This window comes from Lycium ferocissimum, chromosome 4, assembly GCF_029784015.1.
Source record: "Lycium ferocissimum isolate CSIRO_LF1 chromosome 4, AGI_CSIRO_Lferr_CH_V1, whole genome shotgun sequence".
Classification (NCBI taxonomy): domain Eukaryota; kingdom Viridiplantae; phylum Streptophyta; class Magnoliopsida; order Solanales; family Solanaceae; genus Lycium; species Lycium ferocissimum.
In genome coordinates, this window is record NC_081345.1 from 55,593,444 (window position 1) to 55,613,065 (window position 19,622).

At 31.6% G+C, this 19,622-nt stretch overlaps 1 protein-coding gene and 1 non-coding gene across 2 annotated transcripts; one reads left to right on the forward strand and one right to left on the reverse strand.

Annotated features, from left to right (window-relative positions):
- The first annotated feature begins 6,320 nt into the window (after nt 1-6,320).
- Nucleotides 6,321-6,394, forward strand: TRNAV-CAC (transfer RNA valine (anticodon CAC)). Its single transcript has one exon. It is a non-coding gene; the product is annotated as a tRNA-Val (tRNA).
- A 692-nt stretch (nt 6,395-7,086) lies between these two features.
- Nucleotides 7,087-13,322, reverse strand: LOC132054877 (uncharacterized). The gene is made up of 7 exons (XM_059446835.1): nt 13,163-13,322; nt 11,394-11,463; nt 11,143-11,302; nt 10,951-11,032; nt 10,064-10,280; nt 9,604-9,668; nt 7,087-7,519 (listed from the first exon to the last, which is right to left on the reverse strand). The coding sequence occupies exons 1-7, from the start codon at nt 13,268-13,270 to the stop codon at nt 7,259-7,261; spliced, it is 963 nt and encodes a 320-aa protein (XP_059302818.1). The 5' UTR covers nt 13,271-13,322; the 3' UTR covers nt 7,087-7,258.
- Nucleotides 13,323-19,622: the final 6,300 nt, after the last annotated feature.

Sequence of the window (19,622 nt, forward strand, 5' to 3'; positions counted from 1 at the left end):
TGGAAATTGGAAACAATTACTAATTCATGATCGGACAATGTATATAATGAAAACTTCATTTTCGATTCTACGAAGGCAACAAGCTGAACATGAGGTTTTTTTTAAGCTATTCATGGCTAGAATGAAGCTGATATTGAAGAATCAATCAGTTTTGTCGTTAGGGGTGAAATGCTATTTACACTGAGTCTTAGTTGTTTCAATGCATTGAGGCGCATTAGTTGATTGAATATTTTTAGGGATATATCAAGGTTTAGGTGCGTGTGCTCAAGGAAATGTTGATAATTATTTGATGGATATTCCAATATCTAGTACTACCGAACTTAGAAGAAAGATAACAAAGAATTCGACGTATGATGATTTTGTTATAAAATAATAAAATTAAAATGCAAGAGAACATATATATGAAAGAGACTTGAAGATTGATATGATTTCTTTCACTTCTGTGTGTCTTCAATAGGACATGAGTGGTCCTATTTATAGAAAAACTAATTTAGTAGTACATTTGGTGATCACCAACTAAAAGATAACTTACATTTGGTGATCACTAACTAAAAGATAACTTACTTTGGTGATCACTAACTAAAAGATAACTTACTTTGGTGATCACTAAAGTACTTGAATGATACATGGACATTCACTATTAAATATTATTTACAACACTCCCCCTTGAATGTCCATTAATAAATAATGTGCCTCGTTAAAACCTTAATAGGAAAAACCCTGTGGGAAAAAGTTCTAGTGAAGGAAAAAGAGTACACATATCTAGTAATACGCTTTGATAGCTGCCTCATTAAAAACCTTACCAGGAAAACCCAATTGGGACAAAAACCTTGGTTAAGGGAAAAAGAGTGCAGCGCGTATTTTACTCCCCTAGATTAGAGCATTAGTGCAGCGCGTATTTTACTCCCCCAGATTAAAGCATCACATAATTCTTGAAGATGATGTACTCCGATCTTGTATATACCAACTTATCATATCTCGAGGTTGGTACTATGTTTGTGATCAGATCTGTCAAACGACCTGCCTGATAATCTGCATCTTCATTCCTTAGATAGAGTTGCATCATCACCATATAATATTGTTAAAATCACGTCAAGTACATTCTTGACTTGCTTCATAATCTATCTGATGTTATCATTCTATGGTTTGACTGTCATGTATAATAACATGGTTTGACAGTAATCCTTCATGGAAAGAGATAACATATTTGAATCGAACTCTTATGTCGATCAGATGAATGCCCTGTATATCCAAAACACTTGACAATATTTGTTAGGATAAACACATTCATTCCATACTTTCATTAGCAGTATGCAGTTGATCTTATTTCAATAGCTCCATATAGGAGTAAATTATATCATGCTTGTAGTTATAGCAAGATATATAAGTGCATCAATTGCATAAAGATATGGTACTTCAGGACCAATTCAATTTTCTTATTTCAACTTCTTTCAGCAGATAATGTACTGCTTTTGTAAACTCTTCAAGAGCTCCAATAATATTCATATGAAAGATTCAGACTATCATAAAGACAAGGATAAACATAGTATATATGTACCATTCGTCAATGAATATACATTAAGGCGATTTCAGTACATCAGCCTTGATTCATTTAATCCATTTAAGGATTATAAACAAGTTTCCCAAGAATTTGATCTTATTTCAATATCTCCATATAGGAGTAAATTATATCATGCTTGTAGTTATAGCAAGATATATAAGTGCATCAATTGCATAAAGATATGGTACTTCAGGACCAATTCAATTTTCTTATTTCAACTTCTTTCAGCAGATAATGTACTGCTTTTGTAAACTCTTCAAGAGCTCCAATAATATTCATATGAAAGATTCAGACTATCATAAAGAGACAAGGATAAACATAGTATATATGTACCATTCGTCAATGAATATACATTAAGGCGATTTCAGTACATCAGCCTTGATTCATTTAATCCATTTAAGGATTATAAACAAGTTTCCCAAGAATTTGTAAATGCTTTAGGCATTTTGAATCCTTCAGAAATTTTTATATAAATTTTGTCAAGTAATCCATAGAGGCTGTGACAACTTCCATCAGTATAAATTGTGACATCTTCTAATGTTTGGACTACAGGTCCAAATCGCTTACCAAGATGCATCATATCACTTGGTAATTATTTCTACGTCAGCATGCTTTAAGAGACGTAGAACTCATATCCTCACAATCTTATACAATATTGCGCGCCATACCGTATTAAAGATATCGTCGATGAGATATCATCTCGTATCGGTTCGCAATTCGACATAACTTACTGAGATCTCATCACTTCATTATTTTCAGGTACCTGAACCTCTCATAAGGTTTATGAAAAGTTATGTCGTAGCTCTTCAAGAGCACATTGCCTCCTTATTATGATCATTTGCTCCTCCCCTTTCAAGGATTATTATATTTGGAACCGATTGGTCTACCATGCTCCATGCATCTTTGTAGACTCGTCCTTCGAGGACATTAGAAGCATTTTGCAGATGAAATATGAAATAGTTGGGTCAGCAAATGCTTCCAGCATTTGACTTGAATTATCTGAGGATCATACTGATGATAATTCACAACATATTTCTTAGTTGCTTATTCTCCCCTCCTTATTTTAGTGACATATGTCCCCATTTTCTTTGGGAAAATCCATCTGTGTGCATCATGGTATATCCATTAATCATATACCGCACGTCAAATGCTATAAGATGAAAATATCTAGTTCCTGACCCTAAACCAAATATGAGGGGAGAATTTATCAAAATTTATTGATCTGAAGCATACAAGTGTTGTTGTATGCAATATATCATATCTCAGACCAACATCTGAAGTTCTGTTCTCATAAGAAATGGTTTAGCTGTATTATGGAGGCATCTAATGCCAAAAATTTAGATATAAACCACAAAGATTATCAAGATGAATTGTCTTGATTACATGTTCTGAAAATTGTGCTTCCAACTCAATTATTTGAGCAAGCAACTTCATAAATGTCAAACTGTAGGTTGACAATAAACGCACATGTGACCGTCTCATAGATGTATCTATTTAGGACATCACATTATAGGTGAAGGGGCCCACATTCACCTTTTATATTTTTCAGAATTTCGGGGATTCAGTCCGAACATTAGCTGATGTAATCAACTTATCATGAGAACAAGCAACACAAACAAATTCTTGAAGAATCTTCTAGTTCTTCAATATGCTTTTAATACTCAATTAGCACATCAGATTTAAATCAGGACGATCAAAATGGTCTTGTCAAATGATAAAATTATCTGTACCCGTAAACTTCAAGTTTACCATGACGAGTGCTATTTATTTTAGTAAACTTCTAGTTTATTATTGCATGAGATTATATATCAATAAACTTCTGGTTTATCGTGGTATGTGATCTTATCATGCTCGGGTAAAATTTTACATGTGTATTTCTTACCCGTAGTAACTTGAAGATATTTAATATTCCGACCCTTTGTAGTCTCAATATGATAACCATTTTTATTGTTAGTAAACTTCAGGTCTACTACAGTTTGTTTTCCAAACGTAACAATTATGATCTCGGATAAATGGTGCTATCACATATAACCTCTTTGAGAGACTTCAATTTATCTGCCATAATCAGATATTATTTGAACACTGTTGGTGTTGTGATACTTGTAGATAAACAATTAGATCTTCTGGTGCCCTTGATTATTAGTTTGTACTACCAAATATTTTTTAGATACTTTTGGTATCACGAAAGAAAATTTTGTTAGACACTACTGGTGTCATGAAATAAACATTGAATTCTAAACTTCAATATTTCAAACATCTCCTTCAGGGAGATTCATCATTAACTGAATATTTTGTATCTAAGCGTCAACCACATAATAATCACATCCTTCATAAAGAGATACATTAATTGTTATTTCCTTCAAGGAAATCAATAACAACTAACCATAATGTATCAATGTGGTTATAGCAGAAACATTCTATTTTGCTTTCTTTTTTCTTAAAAAGATACTTTGATAAAATTATTAAAGATGTTTCTGCGTACGAGAGGTACGTGTTGCTATGTCTTAATTTCATACCACAAAAATAACATGTATATTCCTTGTATTTTATCTCTCCAGGAGATAAGTTGTGGTACTTGTTCATTCACTTCGGGGAACGAAACTTGATTATTCAAATGTGCTTGCAATACGACGTTTATCAATAGCTCGTTATTTTGCTCAAGCACAAGAAGACATTCCTCAGAATATTTCTCATATATTTTCTAATTCTTTCTGCTTCAGAAGTAAAGTTTAAAGTTTTACTACTTCGGGAGTAAAATTAACGGTTTACTACTTCAAGAGTAAATTTCAAAGTCTTACTACTTCAGGAGTAAATTTCAAAGTTTTACTACTTCAGGAGTAAAATTTCAGAATTCTACTACTTCGGGAGTAGATTTCAGAGTTGTACTACTTCAGGAGTAGAATTCAAAGCCTTACTACTTCAGGAGTAAAATTCATAGTTTTACTACTTCTAGTAGAATTCAGAGTCTTATTATTTCGTGAGTAGAGTACAAAGTTCTACTACTTCGGGAGTAGAGTTCAAAGTTTGCTACTCGAGGAGCAAATTTATGAGTTTAGTACTTCAGGAGTAAAGCATCTAATATTCAGAATATTTCTTCTCAATTATTCTACTTCTTTTGGAGATGAATCATGATATTTTCATAATCAAATGCACGTTTATATTTATAGGCTTTACTACATACTATCACATTCACTTCAGGGAATGGATCTATATTTATAGCTTATATCAAAAGTTCTCATTCTTCAGAAATGGAACACAATCATCTGAATGTGCAGGCCTTAAGCATACCAAATTGTGGTAGCTTAGAATTTCTTTTAAAATATTGCTACTTCAGGAGCAAATTGAGGCATACATATAATTTAGAGAATATTTTTCTCTAACACGTCTTCAATTGTAGCCACACAATACATAAAAATATTGTCACTTCCGGTGACTATATATTTCTTGCCAATTATCATTTAGCCATTAAGGGATACGAAATTAATATTATAATCCCTCTTAACATTATTATTCTTCAGGAACAAATTTGAGGCATAAATGATCCAGAACCAATTAGGTTCTCATAAATCAAACAAACCCAACGAGTTGTACTATTAGTAGCAAACTCGTGATAGCCATATATACTCCTTGTGGGCTATCCTATCATGTGAAAGCATGAATTAAATAATTTAAAATATTGCATACCTGAATTAAAAATTAACCTTCAACGGTAAAATCCATATATGGATCCAAAAACATGGAGAACTATTTCTCCAGAAGCCAACATTGATCAACTATCAAAAGTCAAGATAAAACTCTAATACCTTTTCAAAGGCAGATGATGAATACTACTTACCGTCAGATAAAAGCATGATACTTACTTTGTCACCATTGAAAGAAAATTGTAACGCCAACTTTTTTGGCTAATTAATACATCTTGTAGAAGGAAACTCTGATTTTCCTTTCTTCAAATATTCCAGAATAAGTGCTTAAGCCGTATGAAATTAAAGAAGGCTATAGCCATTTGAAAGAAATCCTTACTGATTCATTTTTCTTTTCTCCCATAAGAATTGAGAAACAAATACCACTGTCAAGGCTTTAAAGAAAACATACCTGGCAGCAAAGTAGTAGTACGGGAGTCAACGTGAAACAAAAAACTAACTTGTTAATTGTGGCTAATGCCCAAATAATTCACGCAGAAGCCGTGATATTATTCATAGTTATCCTTTTGGTTAGAGTCTCGTGCTGATAACGTGTTATAAAATAATAAAATTAAAATGCAAGAGAACATATATATGAAAGAGACTTGAAGATTGATATGATTTCTTTCACTTCTGTGTGTCTTCAATAGGAATAAGTGGTCCTATTTATAGGAAAACTAATTTAGTAATACATTTGGTAATCACCAACTAAAAGATAACTTACATTTGGTGATCACTAACTAAAAGATAACTTACTTTAGTGATCACTAAAGTACTTGAATAATACATGGACATTCACTATTAAATATTATTTACAACAGATATTTATTTTTACATCTATATTATGGTTAGTGATAATTAGGCGCATGTGCTATCTCATTTCTGTTTACTTACTTTATCCTAATAATATTTTGACCCATAAATCTTTAATACTTATAAAAAATCAAAGAATTTGTGACAATTGGTTTTGCGCAAGTCCCTGGCTCCCAACACCAAAATTGCCACTCACAGAGCGGTTAACCAGATAAGAAATAATTTGTCCAAGTAAATACCTAAAGTAACATTTTAATGACAAGTAAGTCTAGGCAGTGTAGTCGGTTATCACGCTAGTCTCACACACTAGAGGTCCCCAGTTCGAACCCGGGCTCAGACATCTTTTTTTCCTTTTCTTTTTTTGACTATGCTTCTTTTTCCTTGTAATTTATTTTATTAATTGACTTTCTGTAAATCATTTTTCTTTTTTGGTTTGTCCATCAAAACATTCTTTAATTGGTGTATTAGCCCTAAAGACATCTTTTTTTCCTTTTCTTTTTTTGACTATGCTTCTTTTTCCTTGTAATTTATTTTATTAATTGACTTTCTGTAAATCATTTTTCTTTTTTGGTTTGTCCATCAAAACATTCTTTAATTGGTGTATTAGCACTAGGGCTTAGGACAGTAGCAACAAGATGTTTGACACTTGTATTTTGTATTAGCCTATTCATGTTTTGGCCACAAAATGTAAAATGTTAAAAGGACAAGCATGCACCGCTTTCCCCCATGTTGGTCAAATTCGAGTTTTGCGTTGTCAAAGTTTTGAAGAACATTGGAAAGAAAATGTATTAAATTTACGATTACTATGTCAATTTGCTTCCTCAACTTGCATTTGTTGATAACAAATTTCGCATTAAGAATATAATCAAGAATGTACTTGATTTTAAGATATAGTGAAGGTTATAAACTTTCAATCTCTATACTATTCCTCTGATTCTTTGCAACAAGAATATTAACTATCATTGATATTGACTTCAATTCTGATTCAAGGGTTTGAATAGCATGATCTTGAATTTTGATTTGAGTTATTCATAAAATATATGGTTAACTGAAATTGCGATCCAGGATTTGAATGTTATGCAACAACAGACATAACAATAGAATGAGTACTATATTATGTAAATAACAATAGAAACAAACATTATAATTAGAGTAACAAAACAATACAATACAATAATATGTGACAACCCTCCGAATTCTCAATTCACCAGGTAAATGAAGGGAGAAAATATGTAGGATATGCATCGTACTTCAAGGCAAGAGCACGTACAGAATCATCACCTGCAACTTGTCCAAATTGATTAAGTCTGAGTTCAGTAGCATGGACTCCACATGACGTGATAAATGCAGATGCAATTCCAGCTGCATTTGCACCTTTGATATCATGGTGCAATGAGTCTCCAAAGGCAATACATGAATCAGGGGAATCCAAGCCAACCATTTTCATAGCTGACTTGTATATTATCTGCAACGAGGCTCGAATGTTCATGAAGATATATTATCAATTGAGACAAATTAAACAAGCCGAAAAAAAGTTCATGCATCATTATAATTGGTATTTTCTCACTTTTGGCCCGTCGGTCGAAATTAATTACGGACACTAGCCAAATTATACAAAACACATACATTGATTATGTATATTATATGTATATTATATATAGAAATATATACAAAATGTATATTATATGCATATTACATATATATTTGCCGGCTATTATTTTTCAGGGCAGCCCAAGAAGGTACATAATTAGCATAAGCACTACTTACGTTCATGTTATTCCACCAATTCAAGGATATGATCGTACGCAACTAATGTTACGACCTTCTATTTCTATAGGGCGACATGAACTTCTAAATGCACCTGAGTCAATCAGTTTTAGATCATATATAGGACCTTATGCAAGGGCAGCTCAACACTATTGTTGGCCTAAAGCTAAACTTCGATAAGAGGCCTCAAAATTTTTTTATTTAAAGAAAAAGTTATACTCCCTCCGTTTCAATTTATATGAACCCATTTGACTGGGCACGACATTTAAGAAAGAGGAAAGACTTTTGAAACTTGTGGTTCAAAATAAGCCTTGAAAATTTGTGTGGCTGTAAATCATTCATAAAGTGAATTTGTTTCCAAATTAGGAAAGAGGTCATTCATTTTGGCACGGACTAAAAAGGAAATAGGTTCAAACAAATTGAAACAGAGGGAGTATAATATATAGTTTTTATTTAAAATTTATTTTTCTAGCTTTTTGAGATGCAAAGCTATGAATAATCGTCTTATAATCGATTTCTTCTAATTTTTCTTTTTCAATGGGTGATATACCTAATCCATTTAATCTCTTTTGAGACATGCTTGATCTTAGGTAAGATTTTATCAATTTTAGTTTTGAAAAACTTCCTTCCGCTGAGGCATTTTATCAATTTTAGTTTTGAAAAACTTCCTTCCGCTGAGGCAACTTACAGGAACGGTTAACACTATTCTATAGGCAATATAGGCATCCGGAAAAAAAAATAAGTATTTTTATCTGATTGAGTATTATCGATTAAAGTAATATCATCTGCTTGTACTATCTCCCTTAACACTTTTAATTCGGAAAATAAGTCTAAACCATCAATATCAGAGTGACTATTATATTTTAAAGAACATCCAAGGTAATGATCATGAATGTTATCATGTTTAATTCGTCAGATATGTCCATGCATGACCGGATCAAATTTCTGCAATCATTTCAATTAGAGCTCTTTTTGAGAGTGCATCAAAGCTTCATTTTTTCTTTTTCTTTTAAGTTTTGAATAGCCCAATCCATATTTTCTAATCAACATATTTAAAATTTAATAATAATAAAAGAGCAATATATGCCTATGTAATAGAAATCTCAAGCACAATAAACTTTAATTGAAAAATAATACTAAAAAAATGATGAAACAAAACATGATTCAAGTAACTTTCATCTCAAAATAAGAACTTGTTGCTTCATAAACTTTCAATAATGTTTGATATCCAAAAAATGCAGATTGGCACACGCTTTTCTCTTGCTTGTTTCAAGAATAATATTGCTAAAGTGACATTTTTTGAAGCTTGAAGGAACAAAGAAAATATAAAAAGAGAGGAAGTCTTCATTGATGCTAAGGAAAATGAGTGAGTTTTGCATATCCCATAAAAGGAAATGAAAAGTCTTGCTTCAATTGAAAAGGTAAAAAAAAAAAACTAATGATTACTTTTTTTACTTTCATTCCATGATTTACAAAATTTACACGTTACAAGCTTTATTTTAGGCTCCTTTTATGTCAAATCAAAGTGCAAAAGATACATTCTTTTGTTAGTAGAAATCTATATTACTTTTTTTAAAAACAAAAGCTTATACTATAACTATTGTGATATAAAATGGGGCCTTCAAAAGTTGGGGGCCTAAAGCCCAAGTTTTAGCAACTTTACCCAAAGGCCACCCTGGACCTTATGATAAAAATTAATAATCAATTTTAAGATCATAGATTTGACAAGAAGAAGCACCTTAATCACAAAAGTAGTAACTAATAAACTTGAATATGATTTACCTTATGAGGTTTACCCATCCATTTTACTTCACCGCCAAGTTTTTCATATGTGGCTGCCAATGTTCCTGAAAAATAAATATAATCCAAGAGAAGGATCTCAGTGCTGAATCTAAAGATTTGGAGAAAGACATGAGATACAAGCTTTAAGTCATGTGTAGGCTAGGCGCATGTCACAATTTCGAATCTTGCCATAAATAAAAGTCTGATATTTAAGTGAAGAAAGATAGAGGAGCGGCCCCATTATCCACTAGTCTTGGGTATAAAAATGAAGGTACAGGTGGCAGGCCTATAAGACATTTCAAACCCTAGTAATTTCAATGAGATGTGTAGAATTTTGAACTCGAACCCATAGCGTTCAAATAATCCTGAATCTGCCTCTGAAGACACATGCGCACCCTCAAATATAAAGTAACTCAACCAGTCAGCCAAAGCATGAGTGCAAGAAAAACTTTATTCTTACCGGGCATAGCACGTAGATTCCCAGGCTCTATAGTTACAAAATCAGGATTTGCTACCACCATGGGAATTTTTTTAGCAGCACACTGCTCCAGTATCTTCTCAAGGTCATCAAGATTCATGGCAAATGTGTCACCAGAAGAAAGCCCCAATGCATCAGTTCCGTGAGCTAAAATAAAATCGGCTTCCTCAACATTTTCCACAACTTCTAGTCCCAAGCCCTAAAGTGAAAAAACAGAGCCACCTGTTAGGAATTGCCCTGAATTTCCTACCTTATTTGAATTTTACCATAATTGTGTTTTTACTTCAAAAGATTTTTTTTTTTTTGGGAAAAGGATTCTACCATATTTATTCCTTTTCTTGTAGGAGAAGATTTAGACTTCTATAAATAGAAGATTTGTTCTTCTCATTCATAACACAATAGTATCCACAATGTAGTTGTTTAGAGAGTCTTGTTCATGGGGAGATTATTCTCTCCATAGTTTCAATGCTTTCTTTTAAATTAGGTTTTTTAATATGTAGGTCACTTGACCAAATCATATTATAATATTATGCTTTTTAGTATATTTTCTTTGTTGTCCGATTTATCGTCGTTCAAGATTTGCAAATTGTTAGCTTCCGCATGACGCCCTGTTATTTCGATCCCAACACCACCAACCACTTAGTAATGAGAAAGACATAACATTTTCTTTCGGTTCAAAACACTCATGAAAAACAATCAGTATAAAAAATGGAATTAGCTACAAATTTTGTCGCAAATATATAGCTAAATTGTTCGTAGCTAGCAAATTTTTTTGATGACCTGTCACTAATCTATTACTAAATAGGATTAGGGACGAATTTTAATGTTGAACATCTGCACATAAGAGCGAGCTGCAAAACCTTACGTACCTCGAGAGAGATAGCACCCTTGTCGCTCCATGTCATGTGAATGCATGATCTTCGTAAAGAGGCAAACCACTCGTCGTCTCTCCTGCCCATAATCAAATGTAACGGAAAACGACCCTTGAGAATATAATTAAATACGGAATTAAATCATAATATAATTTGCCTTGTATCTGCTTTAAATGTAAAATGTGTAACCTTAGAAGACACTGATGTGTTAATTCCCCACTGGTGACGATACCAGCAAAGAGTGATGGATCAAATCCAAGGCTTGTCAACTTTTCCAGGGTCGTATATGCTCTTCTTGATGAATTACTAATGATTACCATCTTTGCACCATAAGTTCCCAACTTTTCCACTGCTTAATTATTATCATTAATTAGTTACCCAATTGCAAAAACTAATTAATCACCAAAATAATCAATCAAATCTAAGAAATGAAAACGTACATGTCGAAATGGCACCAGGATAAGGTTGTTTCCCATCATGAAGCACTCCAAACTGATCCAGAAACCATGCCTGGAGACCAGAGGCGAAGATAGGAATTTTAGTTTACGAGTTCTGGAGCATAATTTTTTAGCTTAGTGAATTTTCTTAATAGATTATTTTTACATGTTAATTTTTTTTATTTTTTTTTGAAACACAAATGTAATATTGTGCCAAAGTTACTGCCTTGCTCTGCTGAATACATAATTACTACTATGGCTGTTAAAGTAGAACTTATCTACTTTTTTTTGGGAAACTCTTTAGGAATTTCAATAATATTCAAGTCATACAACACAACAATTATAACAACTACATCCAAACCTTTTATAAAGACATGAGGACATAGATAAATCCCACATCAGCAAATAAACCTCAGCACTAGCGGAAAAATTTATATTTTAAAGTATTTTTACATAAAGTCTTTTTTTCCCATTTCCATTTGGTCGTGTTTTCTCCTCGCTACAAGAACAAACAAAGTTTTCCAGGCCCATTAAGGGAAGCCCAAGCCCGGTTCGGGGACCAGGGAGCTTGCCCTTCACATGAAATTTTCACATATAGAGTTCATCATGAACTGCATAATTATGTACTACATTATCCTCAGTTTGAACAGAATCCTTATAAATTTGAAGGTGCATCTTACCTATTATTAAATCTAATACTCTAAAGACCAACCATCTACTTGCAGCTCCGATTATTCTCTGTAAGCATCCCATTTTAGAGGAAATGAGCAGTAAATATGTAAGTAGTACTACAATTTTTTAATTCTGGCGGACCAGATATTGCAGCACAGCATGTGTTTGGCATAGACGTATTAGTCTAAAATAGTAATTTTCTAATTTTCGCTGCCTTATCTTTCACTTTGATACTTTATTTAAGACATGTTATTGAACACTTATACTACTTAAAAAGTATACCTATTGAACATATTTTTAATAACCACCCAAAAAGTAGTGTATGTAATACACTAGCTAGCCAATACGTGAAAAAGTAACAATTAACTGAAGACATGTGGGATTTGTGCCTAAAATAATAAGAAAAACTATTTATTAGCAAAAAGCAAAAAATAAAAAGCCTATTTTCTAAACCCGACCTACCAACTCTCCCTCCCTCTTCCTTATGCTTACTCATCAAAACCCAGGCTTTAACCGAAGCTTTTCTTTTGGTTTTTATTAGATATGACTTCTTCTTTTTTGGTGTCTTGTAAATTCGAACTTAAAAAAAGAAAAAAAGAAAAAAAAAGGTGGTTTCCAAATCTGAAAAAGATAAAAGAAAATGATTATTGTAGTAGTGGCGACATTGGAGACGGCGACGGCGAGATGGTTGTGTATGGTGAAGGAAGGGGTGGGAAAGAGACTATGAAGAAGAAGTGATTTAAACAAATTTTAGGTGTATTATACACACCATGACATGTGTGTCTAATGAGAACAAGTTCTGAATAGTGAAAGTGTTCGATAAGAATAAAGATTTAAAAAATATATATGAAAGATACAGCCAAGTTTAGAAAGTTGCTTATGACTTTAGCCTATAGTATTAATTAACTATGGTAAAGTAGCATAAATTCATGCATACAACATCTCCTGATTTTATGTAAACATCACGTGCGGATAAATTTTCAATAGCTACAAAAGACTATCAATTGATCAAGAAAATGAAAATGGTGAAAACCCATGAAGGATCAGATTTTTTTTATTTTTTTTTTTGGAATATCATGTAAAAGTAATAAAGATCGAACCTTGAATTTACGAGTTTCAGCTAGCTGTTGAATTCCATTCAGAGTTTGAATATTTATCTCGCTTGGCTTTAAGGATTGTTGAGCTGATAAGCATGATGTTCCTATCATAGTTTACTTCTTGTTTGAGTCTGTACTTTTTGGTTCTTGATTTAGCCTTTTGTTGTCCAATTGAAAGGTACACGTTTGAGCAACTTATAGCTAGCAAGTACTTTAGCACACGAGTCACGAGTACTCACGACCACACCAACCCCCAATAAATTACACTATGCATCCCTGATAAAATAACTTGGTAATACTTTTATGTAATACTTTTGAGCGTGCAATGAACTTTGACAAATATTTTAAGATATATTTTTTCACCAAATTGATACGAGAAAAGTTCTACTCATAATATTTTTCATGTAGTTTTCAAATGTATAAATTTTAATCTAAAAATATTGAGTAAATCTAATACTCACTTTGTCCCAATTTATGTGATACACTTTCTTTTTATCCTGTCTAAGAAAAATGATATATTTCTATATTTTAAAATAATTTAACTTAAAACTTACTCTTTTACCCTTAGTGAAATGATTTATAGCCACACAAATATTTATGACTTGTTTTAGATCATAATTTTCAAAAGTCTTTCTTAAACTCTGTGCCTAGTCAAACTATATCACATAAATTGGGACGGAGGGAATAATACTTTTCATGTAGTTTTCAAATGTATAAAATTTTAATGTAAAATATTCATTTAATCTAATACAACTTATGTCTAAAATTTAGTCAAATTAACTCTCAAAAAGCGAAAAGTATCACATAAATTAGAACGAATAGAGTATAAATAAACCCCCAAAACCAAGCCCTTAATGCCCATTACTCTCAAAAATAGATAGTTATGAACTTAACTGGTATTACAAGTCCATGCAAATTCTTATTTAGTCAGTAATAGTATAATTTTATAGATAATTTCATAGTCCTAAATTAATTTCTTTAATCGTGATTATAATTTTATCCAATATGGAACATTCTTAAGACACGTAACTTTATCCAACATGGAGCATATGTGTATATATAAAGCTTGGGAAAAGAAAAGTGATGTGGCATATCTTTTGAGCCAAGAATCACATCTATCTTTTTTCTCAATTATTTGGTATTTTTCTTAATTTTTTCTATTTATATGATGTACTCCCTCCGTTTTATAATAAGTGGTGTTTTTTAGTTCAAGCGCACCCCTTAAGAATTACTATTCACTCTTAGAAAGAAAGAAGCGTTTTTACTAACTTACCCTTAATCAAATGCCTTGAAAACGAGGTAGATCTTCCATCGTTTCTTGGTTACATGAAATTACATTTATTTAAATAAGGGTAAAAATTGGAAGAAAAAATTAATGCCATCTTGATTTTGTGAAGCACGATTAATTTTGAAAATAAAATGAAAAGATTAAAACATCACTTATTTTAAAATAAAAGAAGTACTTATTGGGGAACTTAAAAGTCATTTCTTAATTACATTCTCTTAATTACCCATCTCTCTTTCAGTTTATACTGCCCAAAAGTTATTGTCATTAATTCAGTGTTTAGTGATTATTTATGCAATAAAACAACAAAAACCGTAAAAATATGGCTCTAAGAATTTGGGCTTCTTCAACAGCCATCCCTTTTCTTCTTACAGATGGTAATTTTTTTTAATTTTTTTAATTATTTTATTTTTTTACAGATGGTAATTATGCACTTCATTGCACGGTTATTTAAATTTTTAGTTGCACAATTATGACGCTTTGCAATTTTATGGAAGCTGCCTTTTGCTTTTCTTTTGAGGTCTAATATTGGTGATTAAATTATTCAATCCATGTGATCTGTTCAAGATTAATTAAAGCAAAGGACCACACCAACCCCCAATAAATTACACGAAACATCCCTAATAAATAACTTAATTGTAATTACACTCTTAAACCTTTAAATATGTTTGAAAATTATTTTTCGTTTTTTTACTTTATAAATAAGATTATTTGTCTATAATTAAATTCATAATACAGATCAAAAAGAACAAAAAATATCATAATATAATGATGATTTACTTCATTGCATGGTTATTTAAATTCTTACTTGCATAATATTGAGGCTTTGCATATTTTCTGGAAGATGTTTTCTTTTTCTTTTCTTTTGAGGTCTAATAATGGTGATTAAATTATTCAATCCATGTGATCTATTCCCAATTAAATTAAAGCACACCACCAGACCAATCCCCGATAAATTATACTAAGCATACCTAATAAATAACTTGGTTATAAATACAGGCCTAAATCATTATATATGCTTGAAAAATATTTTTTCACTTATTGATTCTACAGTTAAGCTCATACTATAGACTAACAAGAGAAAGAAAATATCAAAATATAATGATGATTTACTTCATTGCACGATTATTAAATTCTTACTTGCACAATATTGAGGCTTTGCATCTTTTCTGGAAGATGGTTTTTGGTTTTCTTTTGAGATCTGAAGTTTATGGTGATTAAAGCACACCACCACACCAAATCCCAATAAATTACACTAAACATCCTTAATAAATAACTTAGTTATAATTTATAAATACACCCCAAAACCATTATATGTGCTTGAAAATAACTTCTTCTTCTTTTCTTTTCTTTTTTTAATTTATAAATAAGATTTATTAGTTCTATAGTTAAGTTCATAATGAAGATAAAAGAGAAAAAAATAGCATATATAATGGTGATTTACTTCATTGCAAGGTGTTTTAGGGAAAACAACACCAAATATCGCTAAAATATAAAATATTTACGCTCCTCATGCCCCTCCTAAAGTAATTTCGCTTCTACCCCAGCCGACCGAAAATATTTACCCGAAGTATCCCCTCGCCCAAACCCTTCCTCCGTGATACTATCGCAGTATATTTATATATCACAATGGTATCATAGAGGACCAAGAGACGGACTGAAGCAGTCCTCAATGATACCATCTCAGTATATTTATATACCACGATGGTGCCATGGTCCTGAGGAGTGTCTCACGAAAGAACTGAACAGTCCTCCATAATACCATCACAGTATATGTCTATAAGACGATGGTATCATAGAGGTTTTTTTCCGAGAAAAGTGTCTTTTTTAATAAATGAACATGATCATCCATAATACCATCTGAGTATATTTATACACCATGATGGTATCATGGAGAAGAGAAGGACTGAAGCAGTCTTCCATGATACCATCTCGGTATATTTATATACCATGTTGGTATAAAATTGGGGTACATCTTGGGTAAATACTTTTGATTTTTTCTAAGGGTATGAAAGTAATGGGGGTATGAGCGGGTAATTATTTTGGTTTGAGGGGGCACGCGCGTTCTTAACTCTTATTTAAATTCCTACGTGCACAATATTGAGGCTTTGTATATTTTCTCGAAGATGGTTTTTGTTTTTCTTTTGAGGTCTAATAATAATGATTAAATTATTCTATCCATGTGATATATCCACAATTAAATTAAAGCACACCACCACACCAACCCCCAACAAATTACACTAAAGATTCCTAATAAGCAACTTAATTATAAATTCACCCCTAAACCATTACATATTCTTCGAAATTACTTTTCACTTTTTTACTTTATAAAAAAGATAAATTCGTTCTATGGTTAAGTTTATAATATAGATTAAGGAGAGAAAAAATATCATAATATTAAATATGGAAAGCAGAATTTGTAGGGACAAATTAAGGAAAAAATATAACCTGTATAAATATGGTACTAAATTGAATACTTAATATTATTGCCTTCATCATATTATTAATGATAGGTAGGAAAGGAAAATTTGTAGGGACAAATTAAGAAAAAAAATAACATGTATAAATTTGTTACCATATTTATACTAAATTGACCATATCTATTGATTTTTTGCTTTTATCATTTATAGGGTATAGTTTGTAGATTCTGTAAATTAAAAAATAATTGTAGGTTCTGTAAATAGTTGTATATTTACTAGTATTTGTGTAAATTCCCCTTTTAGCTAGGTGCTTTTTTTTTCAATTTTTTTTTCCACATTGAACATTAATATTCTTCAATTACATTTTAAACAGCAGTTAAACTTTAAATACTGATCCAAAAAGTGCTAGTCCACCGAATTTTCCCAAAAAATAAAGCTGTGAATTTTTAAGAAGAAGAGAATAAACCATTAGGCGGAACATTTACAATGTCTTTTTTTTTTTTTTTTTTTATGTTTTTGAGGTATAAGTAGGCATTTATAATATTTTAGGAGTCTATTAAGTTATGTCCGTTAAAATCAATTTAACCATTCTAAAAGACACTTCCAATAGTCACTTCAATTTTTTTTTTTACTTACATTTTATTTTGTTTTCAATAACTAACCACAATAACACAAGCCAACTTTTAATTTGAATTTATATTCTCTCTTATTTCTAATGGCTAATTTTAATAACCAAAATCTAAAGCAATAAGTTCTGTTGGATTCGTAGAATGTGTGTAGATCCCCCTTGCATAGCACATTGTTGTCATGGCTAGGTGCGATACGTAACCAAGGTTAGTTCGGATTTTTAAACACCAAACCAAACCAATTGCGTCGGGTTTTTAAATTTATACACCAAACCAAACTAATAAAATTCGGGTTTTTCAACCTCGGATTTTCTCGGGTTATTCGGTTTTCTCGGGTTATTCGGGTTTTTTTTCGAAATAGTCTTGATACAAAACATATAACTTTTACTTCAAATATTTCTTTAGTCCTAGCAAAATACAACTATGTAATTAAGGCGTTTCATAAGAAAATAACACAAAATGTGAGAAGAGTAATGACATTGTATTAAAATGTTCAACAAAAGATAATAAAATCGGTTAAAATAAATATTGCTAATTAATAAGCCATAAAGAAAATGACCATAATCTAAAAATAATAACTCATGCTAAAATGAGTACGGCTAATAAGTAGTATTAATTACATGACAAGAAAAAAAAAACTTAAGTTATGTATCTTCACTCTCTAAACCAATTATGCAAAACTAAAGAATAGATATCCAACATTATTGTTATTCCTAGTGGTAAATTGAATTTCTTTTGTTAGTATTAGTGTTGAGTTGGTTTTGGTTTGGACTTTATATGAGTTACTAACATCCATAGGATATAAAACTTATTCACATTCAAAATTCTAAGTCCAAGCTTGAATAATATGATAATAGATAAAAAAAATTATGAAAAAATTAAGAAATATTTATAAATTACATTACAAATAAATATTTTTATGTATAAAATATTTTAAAAATTGAATACATATAATGTCGGGTTGGTTTTTGGTTCGGCTTTTTTTTTAGCTAAAACCAAACCAAACCAATTATGGTCGGATTTTTTTTTCAACTCCAAACCAAGTCAAACCAAACCACTAGCTCGGGTGTTTTTTCTCAACACTCGATTTATTAGTTTGGTGCGGTTTATCGGTTTACTTTGTACACCCCTAGTCATGGCTAGTCAAGCAGCAATCTTCAACAAGGTTACGTACGACGTGTTTTAAATTTTAATCATCAATATTGCTTTTTCTTTCCCACGAAATATGGCATATGTGAAATTCCATTAGCCAAATATTTAAGTCACTGGATTTTCAACTAAACTCTACAACTCTAATTTTGGTTAGTGGAAGAGCCAGCATCCATAGTATTAATAAAAGGAAAAAAAAATTCCACAACATTCATATGTGAGATGTGCCTTTCCTAGATAAGCAACATTCATACACGAGGCATTCCCCCTACGGTACAGTTCCCCATAGGTCATACATAACGAAAGTTTCTTCTTTTAAACGACAAATAGGGCCAACTCGATAGATAATGAGTTTTTCCCTTTACCCTTGTCTACTTAAATATCAAGATTTTGGTCCGAACTCGTGAAATGCGTGTAATTTACACTCTTCACTAATTGCGAGTGCTTGGATTGACTTTTTAAAAATAGCTTATAAGCTAAAAGCAGAAAGTACCCAACAACTTTTGACTTTTTTTTCGCCTAAAAGTAAGTGTTTAAAAGCGTTTTTTATCTTTTTCAAACACCACAAAAAGTTAAAAAAAAAAAAAAAAAAAAAGCTTAAAAGTCAAAATAAGCCAATCCAAACACCCTCTAAACCAGAGCACCGAGAACAGGATTACCCAAAGTTGTGATACAAAAATGCTCATTACAGAAACATCATGAATGGTCTGCTATAAGACATATTTCCAGCCTTGCTATGAGATTGGCCAAAAATCTCTACTACAATTCAATATTCACAACTACTTATGAGGTCTCTATCCTTCAATGTCGCCCTACAGAAGCAATCCATCCAAGATGGCAATGCACATAATTGATGAATTTTCATCAGCACCTATTGTACACCCCTAAATATAAACTGCGCCTCGATTAGACATTAGTAGTCTTTCACCCTTTTAAAGTGAACTTTTCTGAAAGAGGCAACTCATGAGAGCAACAGTTTGAGG